The following is a 17,338-nucleotide window of genomic DNA, read 5'->3' as shown; positions in this document are numbered from 1 at the left end:
GAAATGAACTCTGCTGTTTTCTTCTCCCATTTTGGAGTGTTTTCAGTAGTTGGATGATTTATAAATTTGTCATTCATAATACATTCAACCAATGCCAGTGCTAACTCCACAATCACATCGTTTGCTGAAAGAAATTGCAGAAGTTGACAAAACATAATCATACATTACCTTTGGTGATCTATTTTTAACAGTCTTCTTTGCTTTGAAGTAGATTACTTTTTGAATTGACTTACCTTCCTGGATTGCTACCACTTTCTTTATACATCAGACAGTTTCTCGATTTTGCCGAATGATTCCCATGACAGTTGATGCAGACAGGTGGTCCTCTGCTAGAGGACATGGCAATTTTGAGGGGGTACCTGTATAGAATAGGCAGAAGGGAATTGCCAACGTGTATGTACTGTCATGTCATGAGCAAGACTCAGTGGAGCACAATGTGTTTCCATTGCCAAATGAAATGGCAAAACTCTGGGGTCAGGACGGGAGTCGTTGATCTAACACCAGAAGAACTAATAGTATATGCTGGCTTCAGCGATAAACTGGAGAGCCGTCGACGGTTTGGCGAGCACGATTTTGAGGGAAAATCTTGACGAAGGACATCAAAGGGGATTTTAATTTAGGGGAGGATGGCCAGCCCCGGTTGGGAGGACCGGCATGCTGAGTTGTGTCGACTCTGATGATGCCGAAGACACCTGGGGTCTGTAGGCTGGGGAATCAAAAGATCGAGTACCAGCTGTTGGGGGAGTTCGGGAACGGCATAGTCGGTCCCGGTTCCCCCTCCCTAGTAGTTAGAGGCAGGCGAGAAAATGTACAAACCGAGTCCCGGTCCTTGGGGGGGGGGGGTCAGGAACGATTTAGTCGGGCTTAGTTAACCCCTCCCTGATGATTTGAGACTGACGTTGATTACAAAAGATCCAACCGGCGAGCCGAATTGGAGGCTCGTTTGATTCAGCCCAAGGACACTCCCCTGGGCTGATCTTTACTTCATTGTATGTCCGACCCCGGGGAGTAGGGGGGAGATCCACCGTGCAGAGACCCGTGGATCTGTGCACGGGTTGTCAGGATGAAGTGGTCACTACAAACACAGATGTTTCTTTGTGCAACGTGTCGCTGTATGTCCAAATCCCTGACATCCAAAGCATCGTAATGGTGTAGGGATGAACGGGCGGACTTCTGGTCTGTGAATGCCGGCCTTTACCTTTTCCGGACACTTTGGCTTGTTAAATGTCAAGACATGGGACGCGGAGGGTAAAATTTGTACGTTGAGCCGGGTTTTCAATCGCCGACATGCTAAACTCCTTTTTCAGTCAGTTCTTCGACGATTACCTTTACGATACAATTCAGCAAGTTTCTGCACCCAACTACACCCTTTGACGTATTTAGGGTATCATGTGGTGAAACCTCAATATCTAACAATCCAATCTTCATCGCTTTCAGCAGATATGACGATTGTATATGGTTGACGGTTTCAACGAACAATCCCACAGCAGTCATCCTTACACCTTTCACTGGTCAGCAGCTTCCGTGATGCCTCAGGCTATCACCAAAACACTTGCCATGTTAATATCTCCTTTCTTCCTTTTAATGACCAAAAATTTTGGTATCACTGCACTGCCTTTCGATTGAAACTTGCTTCGATCCGTCTTTTTAACGTCCAAGAACTCAACATTCTGCTTCTCCTTCGGCTGCGAAGAAAGTGGCTCTCAGAGACGTGGACCCTGTGCCACGGAAGTTGTAGATGTTGAATTAGCCATGAACAGTATGAATTTACGCCAGTCAATATGTCATAAGGTGCGGGCGGAGAAACGGTTGGGCTTGCCCTGGATCACTGATCCTCCCTGGGTTCATCCAGTCAGCCGCCTCCCACAGATTTAACTTGGGCCGGGAGTCAGCTACTGTCTGATCCACGATACAGACATCCCAGGGCTCTTACGTAACAGTAAGGACTGTGATACCCTTACCCATGAGATAAGGGTAATCCCTGGCAAGAGCCGAAGTAACTTGATTCACACTGGGCGGCGCAAGAAAGGGGATGGGCACTCCCCATCGGCATTGGCAAAACAGATAACGTTCATGCCTCCCACCACCACTATAAACAGCGAAACCTAGAAGCACAACCGCAATCAGCTCAGGATTGCCAATTCCGTAGTCCACAGGTGAGCTCCTGAACAAGACCATTGCCCGGCATAAGTGGAAGTACCGAAGTACTGTGTCGTTATTCCGAACGTATGCGTAGCTGTTATTGCAGGGGCGTGGGTTGAAATTGTCCGGATTATTATTATTTATAATAATTTTATCAAACATGGCCCGTTGGTATGATTATAAAATAATAATTTGTAAAAAATCTACTACCAACAAATTTTTTGTATAATATAACTTTCCTATATAATATATCATTGTCAAATCTTGTTTGTTCATTCATTAATTTACTATTATTATGTGGTATTTTTCTAAGTTCTGGGTACCTTTTATATTATTTGAAAAATCAAAAATTTGAATAAAATTAGACCCTTTCTATTTGACCTTTTTTATACCATTGATATGGTCTCGTATTATAACTGAAAAAGATCGATTGGTCGTAACCAATTTATTTTAATTCACAATCGACGCATTTTAAACTATATACGCCTTGTCCATATAAATTAAATTTATTTCTCTGTCTTTATTATTTTAGATGGATCTGTATTATTTATTATTTTATTACTGGTGGTTTTTATTGTCAGCATTGTCAATGCCATTTTTGCAAATTATTTGTTTATTTTGTTAGATCATCTATAACTGATATGATCTCCATTGAAATCATTTGATTAAATACAACTGCACCAAGATGTCATTTTGAAGATGAACAAATGTAACTGTACGAGTCAGTGCCTTTAACACGACAATATGTAAATGATTTGCAATAATCATACCTTTGTTGTTAAGAATATTGCATGTTACACGTTTTGTTGCTTGTTGCTAGTATGTTGTAACAAGACCAGTATAGCAGATCTGAGTAACGGATTCCCGCCAATTAAGAAGAAAGCAGTAGAAAATATAATAATTGGAGGAATCCAGAAAGGGAATAAAACGAACCTTTTTAAAGGTAACAGATCCGTTTAACAATCAACATTTGTAATACTGATCGCTGACATACAATAAACAAATGTTTGTAACGTGAGAAGAGTTACCCGACCAAGGTTAGGAATGCATGGAAACGAAAGGGCTCGGTCGATCGTTCTCACGCTTCAAGTTGGGTCCGGTCCGGCAGGTAAAGAGGGTAAGAGTATAAATACACCCGAGAAGACCAATTAAAGATCAATTATGCAAAATCAGTTCCACAAGGAGAGTTTACAAGATAAGAATCTGCGATGTGTGTTCTCCGAATCAGTCCAGTGAGGAGAGTCTGTGAGATGTCAGTCAGCGGAAGCATTCTGCGAGGAGGACAGTGAAGGAGCGAATTTGCATTGTGAATTAAGTTCGTTACAACTGAGGTAACGCCACAAGTGGAAAACAAGAAATGGTTCGGTGAGTTTGGTAAAAATGGTAAGAAATGGTTTGGTAAGACTCTAAGTGAAAGAGATAATGTACAAAATTTCATTCATAAACTGTTGGGGTAGTTTTATTTGTGTACAGCAAAGGTATTTGAGTGAAAGTACTTATATTTATCTGATCTGTTGTACTATTGTTATTAATACAAGACTAGTGGTCGTGCTCTTATCTTTTGACAATGGGACTAAATTCTGATTCTCATTTATCTGTCTGTAAATAAATCCGGACAATTACTTTAAATTCTGTTTTGTATGTAATTTCACTTTATTGACATTTATGATTATTTTTTTGTAATTGACATGTAATATTATTGTTTACTATTTCTATTATTTTAATTATTTTTTTGAGATTTTTTCTATTGTCTGTTATTATTATTCTGATTATTATTGTGGTTGTGATCACTATGATTAATATTTGTTTGTTTATTATTTTTCATTAATTGTTTTATTATTGTCGCTTATTATTATTATTGCTGAGCAGCTTCGTAGAGCCGACAAAGCTGCGAGAGCCGTAGCTGCTCTCAGCCGGCTCATGGCGAATGTCGGCGAACCGAAGACCAGTAGACGGCGATTGCTGATGTCCACGGTTGCATTCCATCCTGTTATACGGGTCGGAAGTGTGGTCCCAGGCATTAAGAGTTGCAAGAAACCGGAAGCTGCTCGCGCAGGTGCAACGCACCGCAGCCTTGAGAGTCGCTTCCGCGTATTAGATGGTCTCCGAGCCTGCAATACTTGTGGTCGCCGGCTTCATACCCATTTCTTTTTTGGCAAGGGAGCGCCAGGTGATCTACAGGAGACGACGGGCAGGCGAAGACCGGGAGCCCATTGCCAACGAGGAACGCACTCGCACGTTCCTCGCATGGCAAGAGACCTGGGACCACGAGACCAGAGGACGATGGACCTCAAGGCTTACTTCCGCGCTTACCTCCATGTCATAGGGAAAGCGCCGTCCCCCGACTGCCTGTATTGCCCCGGTGTACAGGACGACGCTGAGCACATCTTTTTCAAATGTGCTCGGTGGGCGGCAGATCGAGGGACACTAGAGGAGGATCTCGGAGCACTGAGCCCCCACAACGTTGTTGCGATGATGCTCCGTGACCTGAGCAGCTGGGAAAGTGTAGCCCGATTCGTCGGCAACTTTCTCAGCGCCAAAAAGGTTGACCTGGATAGTCCTGAAAATTAGGTAGCACCTAATCAGGCTAGTATAGGAGGACTCAACCGGAAGTAATGTGTTAAACGGTTCCGGTTCGAGTCCTGGTAGAAAGGGGGGTGGTTTCAGTCGGTAGTCTGCTGATAGTGATTGGATGACATAATCAGCGGGATTCTGACGCTCCGTGCGTAAATGCATTTCCACCTACCTCTGCAAAAAAAAAAAAAATTATTACAATAAATTGTAATAATATAAACATTCTAATTGTTGTCAATCTCTCAAAATCCTTGCACACCCTCTGTATTTTCTGCAGATATTTTTAAATTATGGTCATAATAGTTTTTGATATTACTTTTTCAGTTACTAATAATTACCATGTAATTAATAAAATAGTACAATGAGCACAATTTAATATTAAATGTAATGTTTAGTAGAAAATAATTAATGTTTTTATGATCAAAGCTAATATAATTACACCATATTTTTTACTGTAAGGAAAAATTAACAAGATAATGCATGTGGAAAAGTTGCTAACGAAATTTGAGAATATAAAATGTAGAAGTACTACATTGATTTTGTTTTAATTAAAATTATTGAATGTAATATATACATTAAGAATCATATTTGCCAAACATTACAGAGCAGATTACTCATTTTTTTTTTTTTAAAGAATATTCTTTACCTGATGTGAGAGTTCTTTGCTCCATTAGAGAACAAAAAGAAATAATGTAACATGTTTCTCTAAGATCAAGAGCAGAATTATATATCAGAAGTACCACTTCTGATATATCATTGAAAACATTACTACAGTTAAGAAAAGTCCAAAATCCAAATTTTTTTGGAGTTTGGGCTTTTTTAGACACTTTTGGTCCAATTGATTGCAATCCAAAGGATAGTCAAAATGGATATTTCCGTTGAAATCTGAAAACCAAATTTTTTCGCGAACACAATACTTCCTTTACTTTGTACAAGGAAGTAAATATGAAAAAAATCTGATGTGAACACCACATGACTTCCTTGTACGCCTATTAAATTACATATACACATTTTTAGCTGCAGATCATTTAAACTTATTTCATTTCAAAGTAAGATACGATCCCTCCAGTTCTTTAATATTTCACTTTCCACTTCTGAAAACTTTTCTTTGATCCATTTTTCTTTCACTAATTTGTACTTCCTGTTTATGGTATTAATTAATTATCGATTTTTCCTTTTACCATCTTCATAACTAGCATTCTTGTACTTTCTATGTTCATCCATCAGCTGCAATATTTCCTCTTATATTCACGGTTTTCTATCAGTTCTCTTTGTTCCACCTAAGTTCGCTTCTGCTGATTTAAGAATCTCCTTTTTAATATTCTTCCATTCTTCTTCTACATTTTCTACTTTAAATTTTTAACTCAAACTTCTTGCGATGTCCTCCTCAAAAATCTTCTTTGCCTTCTCCTCCTCAAGCTTTTCTAAATTCCACAGATTCATCCGACACTATTTCTTCAGGTTTTTAAACCCCAATCTACATTTCATTATCACTAAATTATGGTCGCTATCCTGGTTATGCTTTGCAGTCGACGAGTTGGTTTCTAAGTCTTTGCTTAACCATGATATAATCTATCTGATACCTTGCAGTGTTGCCTGGCTTTTTCCATGTTATATTCTTCTATTATGATTTTTAAACTGGGTGTCGGCAATTACTAAATTATACTTTGTGTTAAACTCAATAAGGCAGTCTCCTCTTTCACTCCTTTGCCCAGCTCATATTCATCCACACTATTTACTTTCTTGCCTTTTCCAGTGCTTGCATTCCAATCCCCAACTATTATTAAATTTTCATCCCCTTTTATGTATTTAATTACTTCAGTTTGTTTGTATACACACTCTACTTTATCACCATCATGGGCACTTTTAGGCATATAAAAGTCAGTGGTAGCTTGCGTATAGGCACTATGGAAATGAAGCACTCCCTATTTCCACTTGATATTATTGATAACATTTAATATAATGAGTCTTTTTTCTTTAATTCTTTCTTTATACTTGTACAATATATAATCCTTAAGCTTAATGTCAGTAGCCATTCCCCAGTTTATGAAGAAGATACAAAAATCTATGTATGGAACCATGCGCTTCACAGTTCCAGCAATGTGGTGTTTTGCTGTTGTGTGCGTGTGCACATAGGAAGCTGCATGCAAAGCTGCAAGGGAGAGAGAAAGAGAGAGAACTGTCACTCCTGCAGTGCTGACCCTGGTGTGCTGGTGGAAGGTAGTTTTTTTTTATTTCGTGTTTGTAGGGAACGTTCCTTGTTTGTTCCCTTTAATAGTTTAGTCGGTGGAAGGAATATGGAATTGTTTTAGTTGTTTTTCCAGTAGTGATCAGAAGATGGTGGAAAGCAAGGGCTCTTTGCTAAATCTGTCCAAAAACACGCTGCTGGAAAGATGAAATAGAAGGTAGATAGTAAAAACTAATTATGTAACATAAAAATTTTAATTAAGCACCACTGGACTATAGTTTTTTTAAGCGGACATTTTATTAAGTTATTATCTAACAAAACTAAAAAATATTACCTGTATTGATATTTTATTATTTATATGGTTAAACTGAATACAGTTTTTAAGCACAAAAATTGTGTACAATATTTTTGAATGTGATAAGTGTAGAATTAGATTATCTTGCATCCACCTATTCTATTTGATTCATTTTTTCAATTCTTTCATTTTACCGAAAATGGTGAGACCCTAGAAAAAATTTTTAGCAGCACACCCCGCTAATTTTAACTACAAGCTGCCACTGATAGATGTTAACAATCATTGTCGGCTTAGGTTTTGATTTTATCCTGATTACAATGATTTTATCGCTAAGCTTTTTGAAATACTTTACTCTCTTCTCTATCTTCATGTTCATTATGAAACCTACTTCTGCCTGCCCTTTATTTGACAATGGGTTAATTATTCTAAAATCACCTGACCAAAGAAGTTTTCCTCTTCACACCGAACCTCACTAATTCCTATCCCATCTAGATTTACCTAACCGTTTCCCTCTTAAATTTTCTAACTTTCCAACCTTTTTTAGACTTCTAACATATCAAATATGTTAATATTGGAATGTTGGAATATTTTACTAAGGAAGGCACCTCCATCTTTGTTAAAATAAAAACGCAGAGAACTACATTTTCTTGAAAAAAGAACAGCTGTAGTTTTCCACTGCTTTCAGCAGCGCAGTACTCAGAAGATTGAGTGATGTTGATATGGCTGTCCTGACCTCCTTTAATCTTACCATCCTGGGACCTGGTCTTGCCTAAGTCCTCCTGACCTATGCCCTTAACAACTACTGAAAGAGCTGCTGACCTCTTTCAGGAATGATTCCTTAGTCTGGCTCTCAACAGATACCTCTCCAATATAGTTGCACCTTCGATCCTGCTACTCTGTATCACTGAGCACTCAAGCCCCCTCATCAGCAAGGTCTCATGATTCATAGAGGAAGCCTCTAGGTAGAAATAAACAAAAATTTTTCCAAAATAACATCTAGTTTTGCTATGTAGAGACCTAATGTTTACTTAACTCTTAATTTAATTTCTCATAGTACAGTTATCATAGATTAGTTTTTTAAATTTTAACATTGAAGTTGTCCATTAATTAAATGTGTAGTACAGTGTATGTGTGGTACAAAAAATATATCTGGAGTTCATTATATTCAGTTTCTATAATTCACTAATAAACTTTACTGTTATAATTGTTAAGAACTAAAACAATTTAATGAGATTATTATGACAGAAGAATGTCAATAATTGGAGCTATTTGGATTTGGGAAAAGTGGATCCTCTTTTAAATTCTAGAAAAATGATACCTTTTATCTGTTAAGTTTATCCAATTTTTAAGATTTTAATGACCTTGGAATTGAAAAATTCTACGTTTTAGTTTAATAAGGAAACTCATCTTTACCCTATAGGCATCTCAGCCAATAGTCTGTCTTTTTTACTATCCTCAAATAGGAAAGAGTACATAGCGAGATAAGTCTCAATAAATAAGCATCTGTCTTGCTAGCTGTCAGTTTGGTACCACAGATGGAGCATGTATTAGCAGCTGACATTAACATTATGTTAGATGGGCCAAGATAAAGTATTCCTGCTAGAATATGGAATTTGAATAGAACATTAACATCATAAGTTCATACACAGGACATTTTCTTGGAAAATTCCTATCTAAGAACTCCCCTCCTCTGAATTATGGTGATCATTCTTCCTTCTCTACCCTTCCATGCTCTGACTATCAGCTGTCCGCTGAGATCGAGAAAGTGAAGTGTGTTATGGTGTGCATGCGTTAGCGATGTATTCAATGCCAGAGCGAGTGAATATTGAGAGTATTACATAAGAACCAGTTCTTTGAATGAAACACAGTAGTTATTCTGCAAAGTGTTTCCTAATCATACCATCTCAGCTAAACGCAGCATTCATCAATTTGTGAATGAAAAGTGCCAAATGGTATCTGTTGTAAATGCACCAAAGGACAGGGCGCCATCTGTCTGCACTCCTGAACTTCATGAATGCATTTCTAAAGTGGTTTTTGAAGACCTTGGAAGTCTACCAGAAAACTATTGCAATAGATCAGGGTAAGTAGAACAACCTACAGATGTGTCCTGAAAATGAAGTTGAAACCATACCGCATCACAGTTATGTAACAATTGAAGAAACCAAACAAGGGAAAACGTGTAACTGTTTGTCACTGGTTGCTGAATATGACTGCAGATGGTCGATTGGACTCGTTTATGTTTATCATGTCAGACAAAGTATGGTTTCATTTATTTTATCAGTCTATGTAAATACTCAGAACAGCCAGTACTGGATGTCAGGAAATCAGCTCCCAATATACAAGATACCCTTATGTGACCAGAAGATAGGTATGTTGTGTGTTGTGCTTGCCACAATTGTTATTGATCCAATATTTTTCAACACCACAGTTGCACAGATGTCTATGACATTTTGGATGACTGTTCAACAAGAAGTACGTGGGCACTGCTTTTCCAGCAGGATGGGGCAACCTGTCACATGTTTGAGACATCATTTGCTCATGTTAATAAACTGTTTACTGGTGAGCAAACAGTAAAGGGTTATGATTAGAGGTTTATGGTCACCGCTGTCACCACACTTGTATACATGTGACTTTGGTTTATGGAGAATATTGAAAGGATGACTGTATCAAAACAACTCCATACATAATCAATGAACTGAAGGAGAATATCAGGAGATGCATTAGCAGTATTATATGATATACGACTCCCACACAACAATTAGATTATTATTATACAAAATGAATATGATGAGATGGAAAAACCTGAGAAAATAAATAAAAAACAAACACAATTTTTTTTTGAAAATATGTTTTAAATAACTCCAGTTTTTATTACAAATTAAATTATACAAAAAAATAAAAAATAATAAGTCATAAACAGTATATATTATTTAGACAGTATACAATATTATTAAAGATGATGAGCTTTCTTTTAAGAAAAATTAATTTCTGAATTTAAAAAAACAATTATAACTGCTCACCTATTATTCATAAATAAATTTTTATTTCAAAGATACACCCCTTTGAAAAACAGAAGGGTGCCAGAAAGCACCCTTCTGTCTTGAAGATCTCTTGAATAATTAAAAGGGGGTAAGCATCTTCACCATTAGTCAGCAGATGTGAACCAGAGCTATCGTTTGTTCTTGGTGTAGCTACAGTGGAATGCTTCTGCAGCATTCACAATATTTTACAACCTTTTTTTTCATCAATACGTGAACCTCACTTTATGAAATTTTCAAGGTAACTTTTCAATTAAAAAAATAAGGTTCCGTAGGTAAATTTATTTTCTAAAGGGAAATATCTTTGAATTTTTCAAAATTATTAATCTTTTCCAATTAAGATTTCAAAAAATAATTTCTTCAGATATCAATTTAGATTGAGCCAAAATTAATTTCCAAGCTGTATAACAAAAGTACCTTCATTTGTGCCCTCAAATAAAGATTTTTATAAAAATCTTACTCATAATTTAAAAGTTTGTCGTTTCCTACTTTACAGATGATACCAAAATATAATTATTTAACAGTTCAGTAAATCATACATTGAATGTATTTAAACTAACTGAATTACAGGATAAGTTTTTATGATGTGCTTCTCTATTGGAAATACAATTTCTGATCATATGGTTAATATTTTTATTAATAATAATCGTGTTTATTTTTTCCTACAGTGCAAGTGCTTGTTAAACAATAAATTCTAATAGAATAATCACATAGATTTTATTTGTAACAAGATCAGATCTTACTGTTTTACTTTAAAGTGTCTTAATAAAACACTAAGTTTGTCATAATTATTATATACTGATTGCCTATGATATGACATTATATCTTAAATCTCTTAAGAAAGTCAGCTTTGAAGAAAAAAAATCAACTCTCAGACCAATGGTTTGGCATTATTAATTACGAATTGTTTAATAACCATAACAGTTATACAGCCTGACGTGAGTTACTAGTTACTTCCAGAAATGACATATACTCTTAAATTATTACTTGCCAGATTTTCTAGGGAAGTGTGAAACACACAGTATTTATTAAATTAAACATTTAATTTCAGTGCAGTCATTTATTTGATGAACAGGACAGAATTTATAATGAAGAAACTGACAGACTTGCAGGAAATTGGATCCAATTATAAATTTTAATAAGTATTTACTGATAGGAGTGCTGCAAAATGTGAAAATCTGAAAGGCAAAATGTGTATGATGACTGTAAGTATTTAGAGGTGATATTAAGATGGTAGAACCCAAAGAGAAATGGGGAATATGAGAAAGAAAGAAAGAATGTTTTGCGGTGTAAGAAGATTTGGAGTAAGGCTAAAATAAGAATTGGAAGTTTCATCCTAAAGAGTGTGCTTAAATATGTTGCCGAGACATGGCCCATCAAAAATAAATAAGATGATCTTAATTATTCAGATAGACTTTTTGAGAAATAGTCATGTTTCTACATCAAGTATGTAAGAAATGAGTTTATTATGAGAAAGTTATAGATTATCAAAAAATAATGAGAAAAAGTAGTACGGTGATTTGTGAAAGGTGGATGGAGTTGTATTCAATTGGTTTCCACCGAAAAGAAGATGAGGGTGATTGTGTTGCAGTATGTGGGCTGATTTGTAAGGGTAATGGGGAAAAAGAGGTTTGGAAGAAACATATACATTTAATGACTAAAAAAGATCTCTGCATTTATTTTTACAAATGAATATTTATAATTATTATTGCAAAGGTTCTTATTAACGTTTGCAAAAATTTCCTTTCAGCAACATGAATATTTTTGAATCCTTATAATGTGTACTTAAACTTTATTTGTATGCAAGTGTTTTTCAATTACATTATCAAAATTTCTTATTTTATTTATTTAATGTTTTCATAGTTGTATCACTATTCTTTAATTTCTCAGTGATATTTCTTTGTATTAACTGTTCTATAACATCTTCCAGATTTAATTTTTGTAATTAATTATGTACTTAATATAACATATTTACTTTATCTACCTAAATTGTTTGTATTTTTAAGTTAATACTGAGATGTTGAGCTGCTGAGAAGGGCAAATAAATTTCATTGTGATAATTGTTTTAAAATAACACTAATTAAATTATACCATGCAACTATTGTACTTATATTAAGAGTTTAACTCAAGCTTATCATTGAGGTACAATGACAATTTTAAAATTCTGAAGAATCAATTTTGTGCTTTGTTGCCGAAAATCAATAATACATAAAAATATATTATACATATTTATTCTTTGCTACAGTTATAAGTATACCTAAATTCCAACTAACGCTTGCTTGTACTGTAGTAGGAACGTAGTCATAAAGTAGATCGTGTGGTTATAGCATCAAAATTTATGTATTAGTTTCAAGTCTTTTAAATTAAATAGCTATTGCAATGAAAATTACAACAAAATTTTTGGATAGCCGTCATTTGAATGGTTAGGTGTGGTATTAGCTTGAACATTTCCTGATAATTGTGTTTACTTACGTATGTACGTACATGAGTAAAATATTTTATTTTTGCGGGAAACAGTCTTTGTTAAAGATAAACGCGCAAATTGACCGGTTAAGTACGGTGACTATTTGCAAAGACTGTGAGGTGGTTTAAATAGTTCTGTGATTAAGTTTGTCATTTGATTATATTTTATGTATATGTGTTAACGATATATTCTACAAATGCCATTAGCTGAAATTGAATCTGTTGTCTCTGTGTCAACCCAGGATCCCGTAAGTAACATTGTACTCTTGTTTTTAGGTTATGTGTAAACATACATTTAAAATTTCAATTTGCTTATGTAATATCAATACTGAAGATCGATTAAATAACAAGAGTGTTTGTAATTCTTTTTATTTGCAATATTCATAAGCTAACAATAAATTTTTCTGATTGATTTGTGTGCAATTTGTTAACTGTTGGGCGTGATGATAAAGCTCGTTATAATATTAGTTATTCCAGTGGAATTGTGCTTTCATAAGTAATTTTTGTGAGTTATTTGGCTCTTCAGTATTTTTGCAGAAAAATAGATATTTATCTGGGCTGTATCCCACATTTGTTGTATTGTGCTCACTTAAATGCCCTTATAGATTTCTTAATTTTCATGTGTATGTGCTGTGTGTTAGATTTTCTTGTGATTTAATGAATCTTTCCAGCAGTAGAAAATTAATAGCACTTTTTCAAAAGGGAATTTTGATAACTGTAACCAAGGATCATTATTTATATCTTATTGTTTTTTCATATTCATACTCATAACTTAATTGTGGAAGTTACCTGGAATTAATTTCAGATGACCAAGGTTGTTTAACCTCCACAGTATTGTATTGTAGCATGTGGAAAAGCTTCATGTTTAGTGTATGAACAATTATAAATTTTTGAACATGTTGCACTATTAAAATTATTCTGTCATGAAGAAGAGATTGATGAACCTTGTCCTTTGAATTTGTGATGATTTTGTTATTAGGTTATCTATAAGTGTTTATATCAATTATAATTATGTAGATATCAAATTTTAATGTTACTTTTCAGTTACATCCAGCCAAAAATTTGTTGACATCAGCCATTGGTAGTGATATAAAGAAGTGGATATGTCAGAAGAAAGGTGAAAAGGATTTGTTTGTCACATTCAAACTGAAAGAGAGAGCAAATATTACAAACATTACTGTAGGAAATGAAAATACTGCCATTATTGAAGTTTTGGTTGGTAATGATGATACTAAAGAAAAAGAGTATCAGGTAAAGTAATTTCATCTTAATTATAGTATTATGATTTTTGTAGTTAAATTAACACATTCACTTGGTGAGAAAAGATTGCAATATTCCCTCGCTATTTGGAGAAGATACATTAGCAAACAAATTAATCCAAACAAAGGGAATTTTTGTTCTGTTGTAAGGAATTTTCATTTTGTGGCAGATTGTTTTGCTGTTTGGTATTTTATGTTATGTTGTTAGTTCATATACAAACAGAATTAGTGGTTTTTGTGCTATTATGATTCATTGTCAATTAGTTTTTGGTGACGTTGTGAGTTTCTGTTATAAGTCTGTTATTCATTTCTAGTTATATGGATATAACCCCATGAAAGCACACACAAATGACTCAAAGACAAATTGCCAGCAAGTGTAGTGTGAGGTTAGGTACTGTAAATAAAATGTTGAAAAGATTTATGGAAACAGGTTCTGTCTCTCCAAAGAGAAAAGGAAAATGTGGATGGAAAAAGAAAACCACGCCTACACAGGATCAATTACTAATAAGAAAAAGCAAATTAATCCACGATTGTCAGCTGTTGACTTTAATAGGGACTTGAGAGCCAGTGGGACTAATATTTCTGATATGATAGTTCACAGAAGATTGTTGGCAGTGGGAAGGATTGCTTGGCAACCTAAATAGAAGTAGTTATCTAGGTTACAAAGACAAAAAGACTTAATTGAGCAAAGGAACATAAAGAATGGACTATTGAAATGTGAAAAAAGTTATGTTTTCAGACGAGACTCATTTCTTTGTCCAATGGGAGGGAGTAGCCTACATTCGTAAATCAGCAGATGAGAAAACTACTACCCCAGCACACCTGCAACAAGCTCCCAAACACCCAGCCAAAAAGATGTTTTGGGGATGTTTTTACACATGAAGGGCCAGGAGCACTTATGCCTGGGATGATGAAATCGGACCAATACATTAACTTATGCCAAAGAGAAATAGCCCCACTTCTTGGTTTTTGGTTCAAAAACCAAAAACTTTTAGTGCTCTTGTAGCCAGGAAAAACCCTCAACCTTAATCCCATTTTTTGGGAAAATGAATCCCATTGTAAATTTATGGTCTATACTAAAAAGAAGACTTGGGAAAATGAATTTTAGCACAAAAACTTTATTAGTTCAGTGATACAGGTTTGGTTTCAAGATGAAGAAATAAAAAATCATTGTTCTATCTTAGTAGAATCAATGTCAAAGAGGATTAATGAGATAATAAAATAAAACACATAAACGATTAAATTTGAGTAAGTTGGACTACTAAACATTTTTTCTTTTAAAAATGAAATTTTCTGTAAATACTGTGTTGGGATTAATTTGTTTGCGACGGTATGTTTCATTAATTTATTGTAAATAGTTTCATTAGTTTACTGTTATAGTAAAAAGAAGGCCAAGTTCCTTAATAGTACAGGATCAAGATTAATTTATTTTATGTAAAAGATAATTAAACATAGAATGAATATTGATATCCATGATGCAGCACTGTGCTTTAAAATATTGAAAACTTTTTAAAACTTATGTTGTCAATGGTTTCGTCACGTTAAGCCTGTTTGTTGAAGCATTTGTAAAACACACTGAAGAAACAAACACCCTCTGAAACAAAATCTGAGAAACAAAATAACTCGCTGATATAAATACGTGGATAAATATCCTTTTTCACAGTAGAAACATCAGACAATGTAAACAACTTGTATACACCAACAACATTTTTGCAAAAAATGTTGTTGGTGTCAAATATAAAAAAGAAAAAAGCTTAAACTTCTTGGACCTCACAACACAAAACATGAATTTATATTTCTGCGCATTTAAGATCTATGGAAAACCTATTGCCCATATGTAACTTTTTTACCCCAAATGACTTAAACTTTCAGAAATATACAAACTTTACAGCATTCCTCTCTTACAAAAGAATGAACTTTACAAATAAAATATTTAGCTGAAGCAAAAAAATTGCATTCAGCAACTCTTTTTTAGACAAACTCTACATTAAATTCAGAACAAGATAAAGACAGACATTAATGTAGTAGGTGATAGTTAGTTAGTTCTTAGTTGGCGCCACTGACAACGCTATATTGAAATAAGAAAATAAATAAAATTACAAATCCATAATGGAATCAAACTTAACCTACGCTCACTAATCTTGACCAGAGAGCGAAGCGAGCGTACGTTAAGTTTGGTTAGATTATATTTATAATTTTATTTATTTACTTTCTTATTTCAATATGTCATTTCAGTGGCACCATCTAAGAACTAACTAACTACACCAGGAGATTGCCTACTACATTAATACCCAAAGACAGACATTTCTTAACAATGAAGAAATACTATCGCAAAATGCAGGCTACAACATTTAATGTAGAATTACAAATAAAACAAAATACATTGTCAGATAAAAATTCACATAAACTATCTAACAGATTTGTTTTGCATAGCGTATACAAACTTCGCTGCTAGACAGTAATAAGTTTTATGTAGGAAAATCAGGATGTAGCTTTTTCACTGTACTGTAACAAACACATAAAAGCACTATACCACTGGATTAACTTTCATAACACCCAGTGAAATAAACCATTTATATACAAACATTAAGAAGAAATTCAGAATTTTACATATAAACAACAGAGGAGAAAAACTCTAAAAAAAATATGTAAAAATGGAGACAAAATCTAAATCTTTAAATGTTACCATTTTAACATTTGCCGATGAAAATTTCACAGTGAAAATTTCAGAAGAAGAATCAATCAAGAGTCCAAAAACTGTATATTTTATTGAAATAATTATCCCAAATATTTTAGAAAAAGAAGGAATAAAAGCCAGAATAAGTTCTGGCTTTTATTTATTATTTCTCACTTAAATGTGAAGGATGTTTAAACTACTTAAATTTCATACAACTTGTACTATTTTTTCCATGTATGGAATATATGTTTTCATTCTGATCACGTTTTATTTTATAAAATGTACAATTGTTATATTTGTAATTTTTATTATCAGTTGGTTTTTTAATATGGTTATTAATTTTATGATGTACTTTTAAGTTATTTGTTGTACATGCTTACCTAATTTTCTGTTACTTTTATTATTGTATTTGTATTTCAGATATGTTTTTCCCCATTACTCTTATGTTATTACATTGTGTTTGTTAATGTTTTCCCTTGTGTTTAGTTCCAATTTTAAAATCTCATCTTTAAAACTCTGTTAGTGATTATGCCTTCATTGTATTTTATTGCATAGGTGGATGTTTTGATTTGAAGATCAATTAAGGTAAATTCTGATTTTTACTATATTCAGTACAGTATTCATTGTTAGAACAGAAGTTGTATTAAAATGGTATAAGTAATTATCAGTCAGTTTCACAGTGTACTCATACAAATATTAAGA

General features: G+C 34.2%; 1 protein-coding gene across 9 annotated transcripts in view; it reads left to right on the top strand.

Moving 5' to 3' along the window:
- LOC142327131 (anoctamin-4-like) overlaps positions 1-17,338 on the top strand; it is a 206,218-nt gene that overhangs the window by 142,494 nt on the left and 46,386 nt on the right. For 4 of the 9 annotated variants that reach the window (XM_075370020.1, XM_075370019.1, XM_075370021.1 and 1 more), the window contains one exon: positions 13,745-13,935. In XM_075370020.1, coding sequence (XP_075226135.1) covers positions 13,745-13,785 — 41 coding nt within the window. In that variant the 3' untranslated portion in view covers positions 13,786-13,935. Of the gene's footprint in view, positions 1-12,536; positions 12,949-13,744; positions 13,952-17,338 lie in introns of those variants that run through there. The other 5 variants (XM_075370026.1, XM_075370025.1, XM_075370029.1 and 2 more) reach the window with 3 other exon arrangements.

The sequence above is a fragment of the Lycorma delicatula genome, chromosome 6 (assembly GCF_047948215.1).
Source record: "Lycorma delicatula isolate Av1 chromosome 6, ASM4794821v1, whole genome shotgun sequence".
In the NCBI taxonomy this organism is placed as follows: Eukaryota; Metazoa; Arthropoda; class Insecta; order Hemiptera; family Fulgoridae; genus Lycorma; species Lycorma delicatula.
This window is presented reverse-complemented; position numbering and strand designations above follow the sequence as displayed.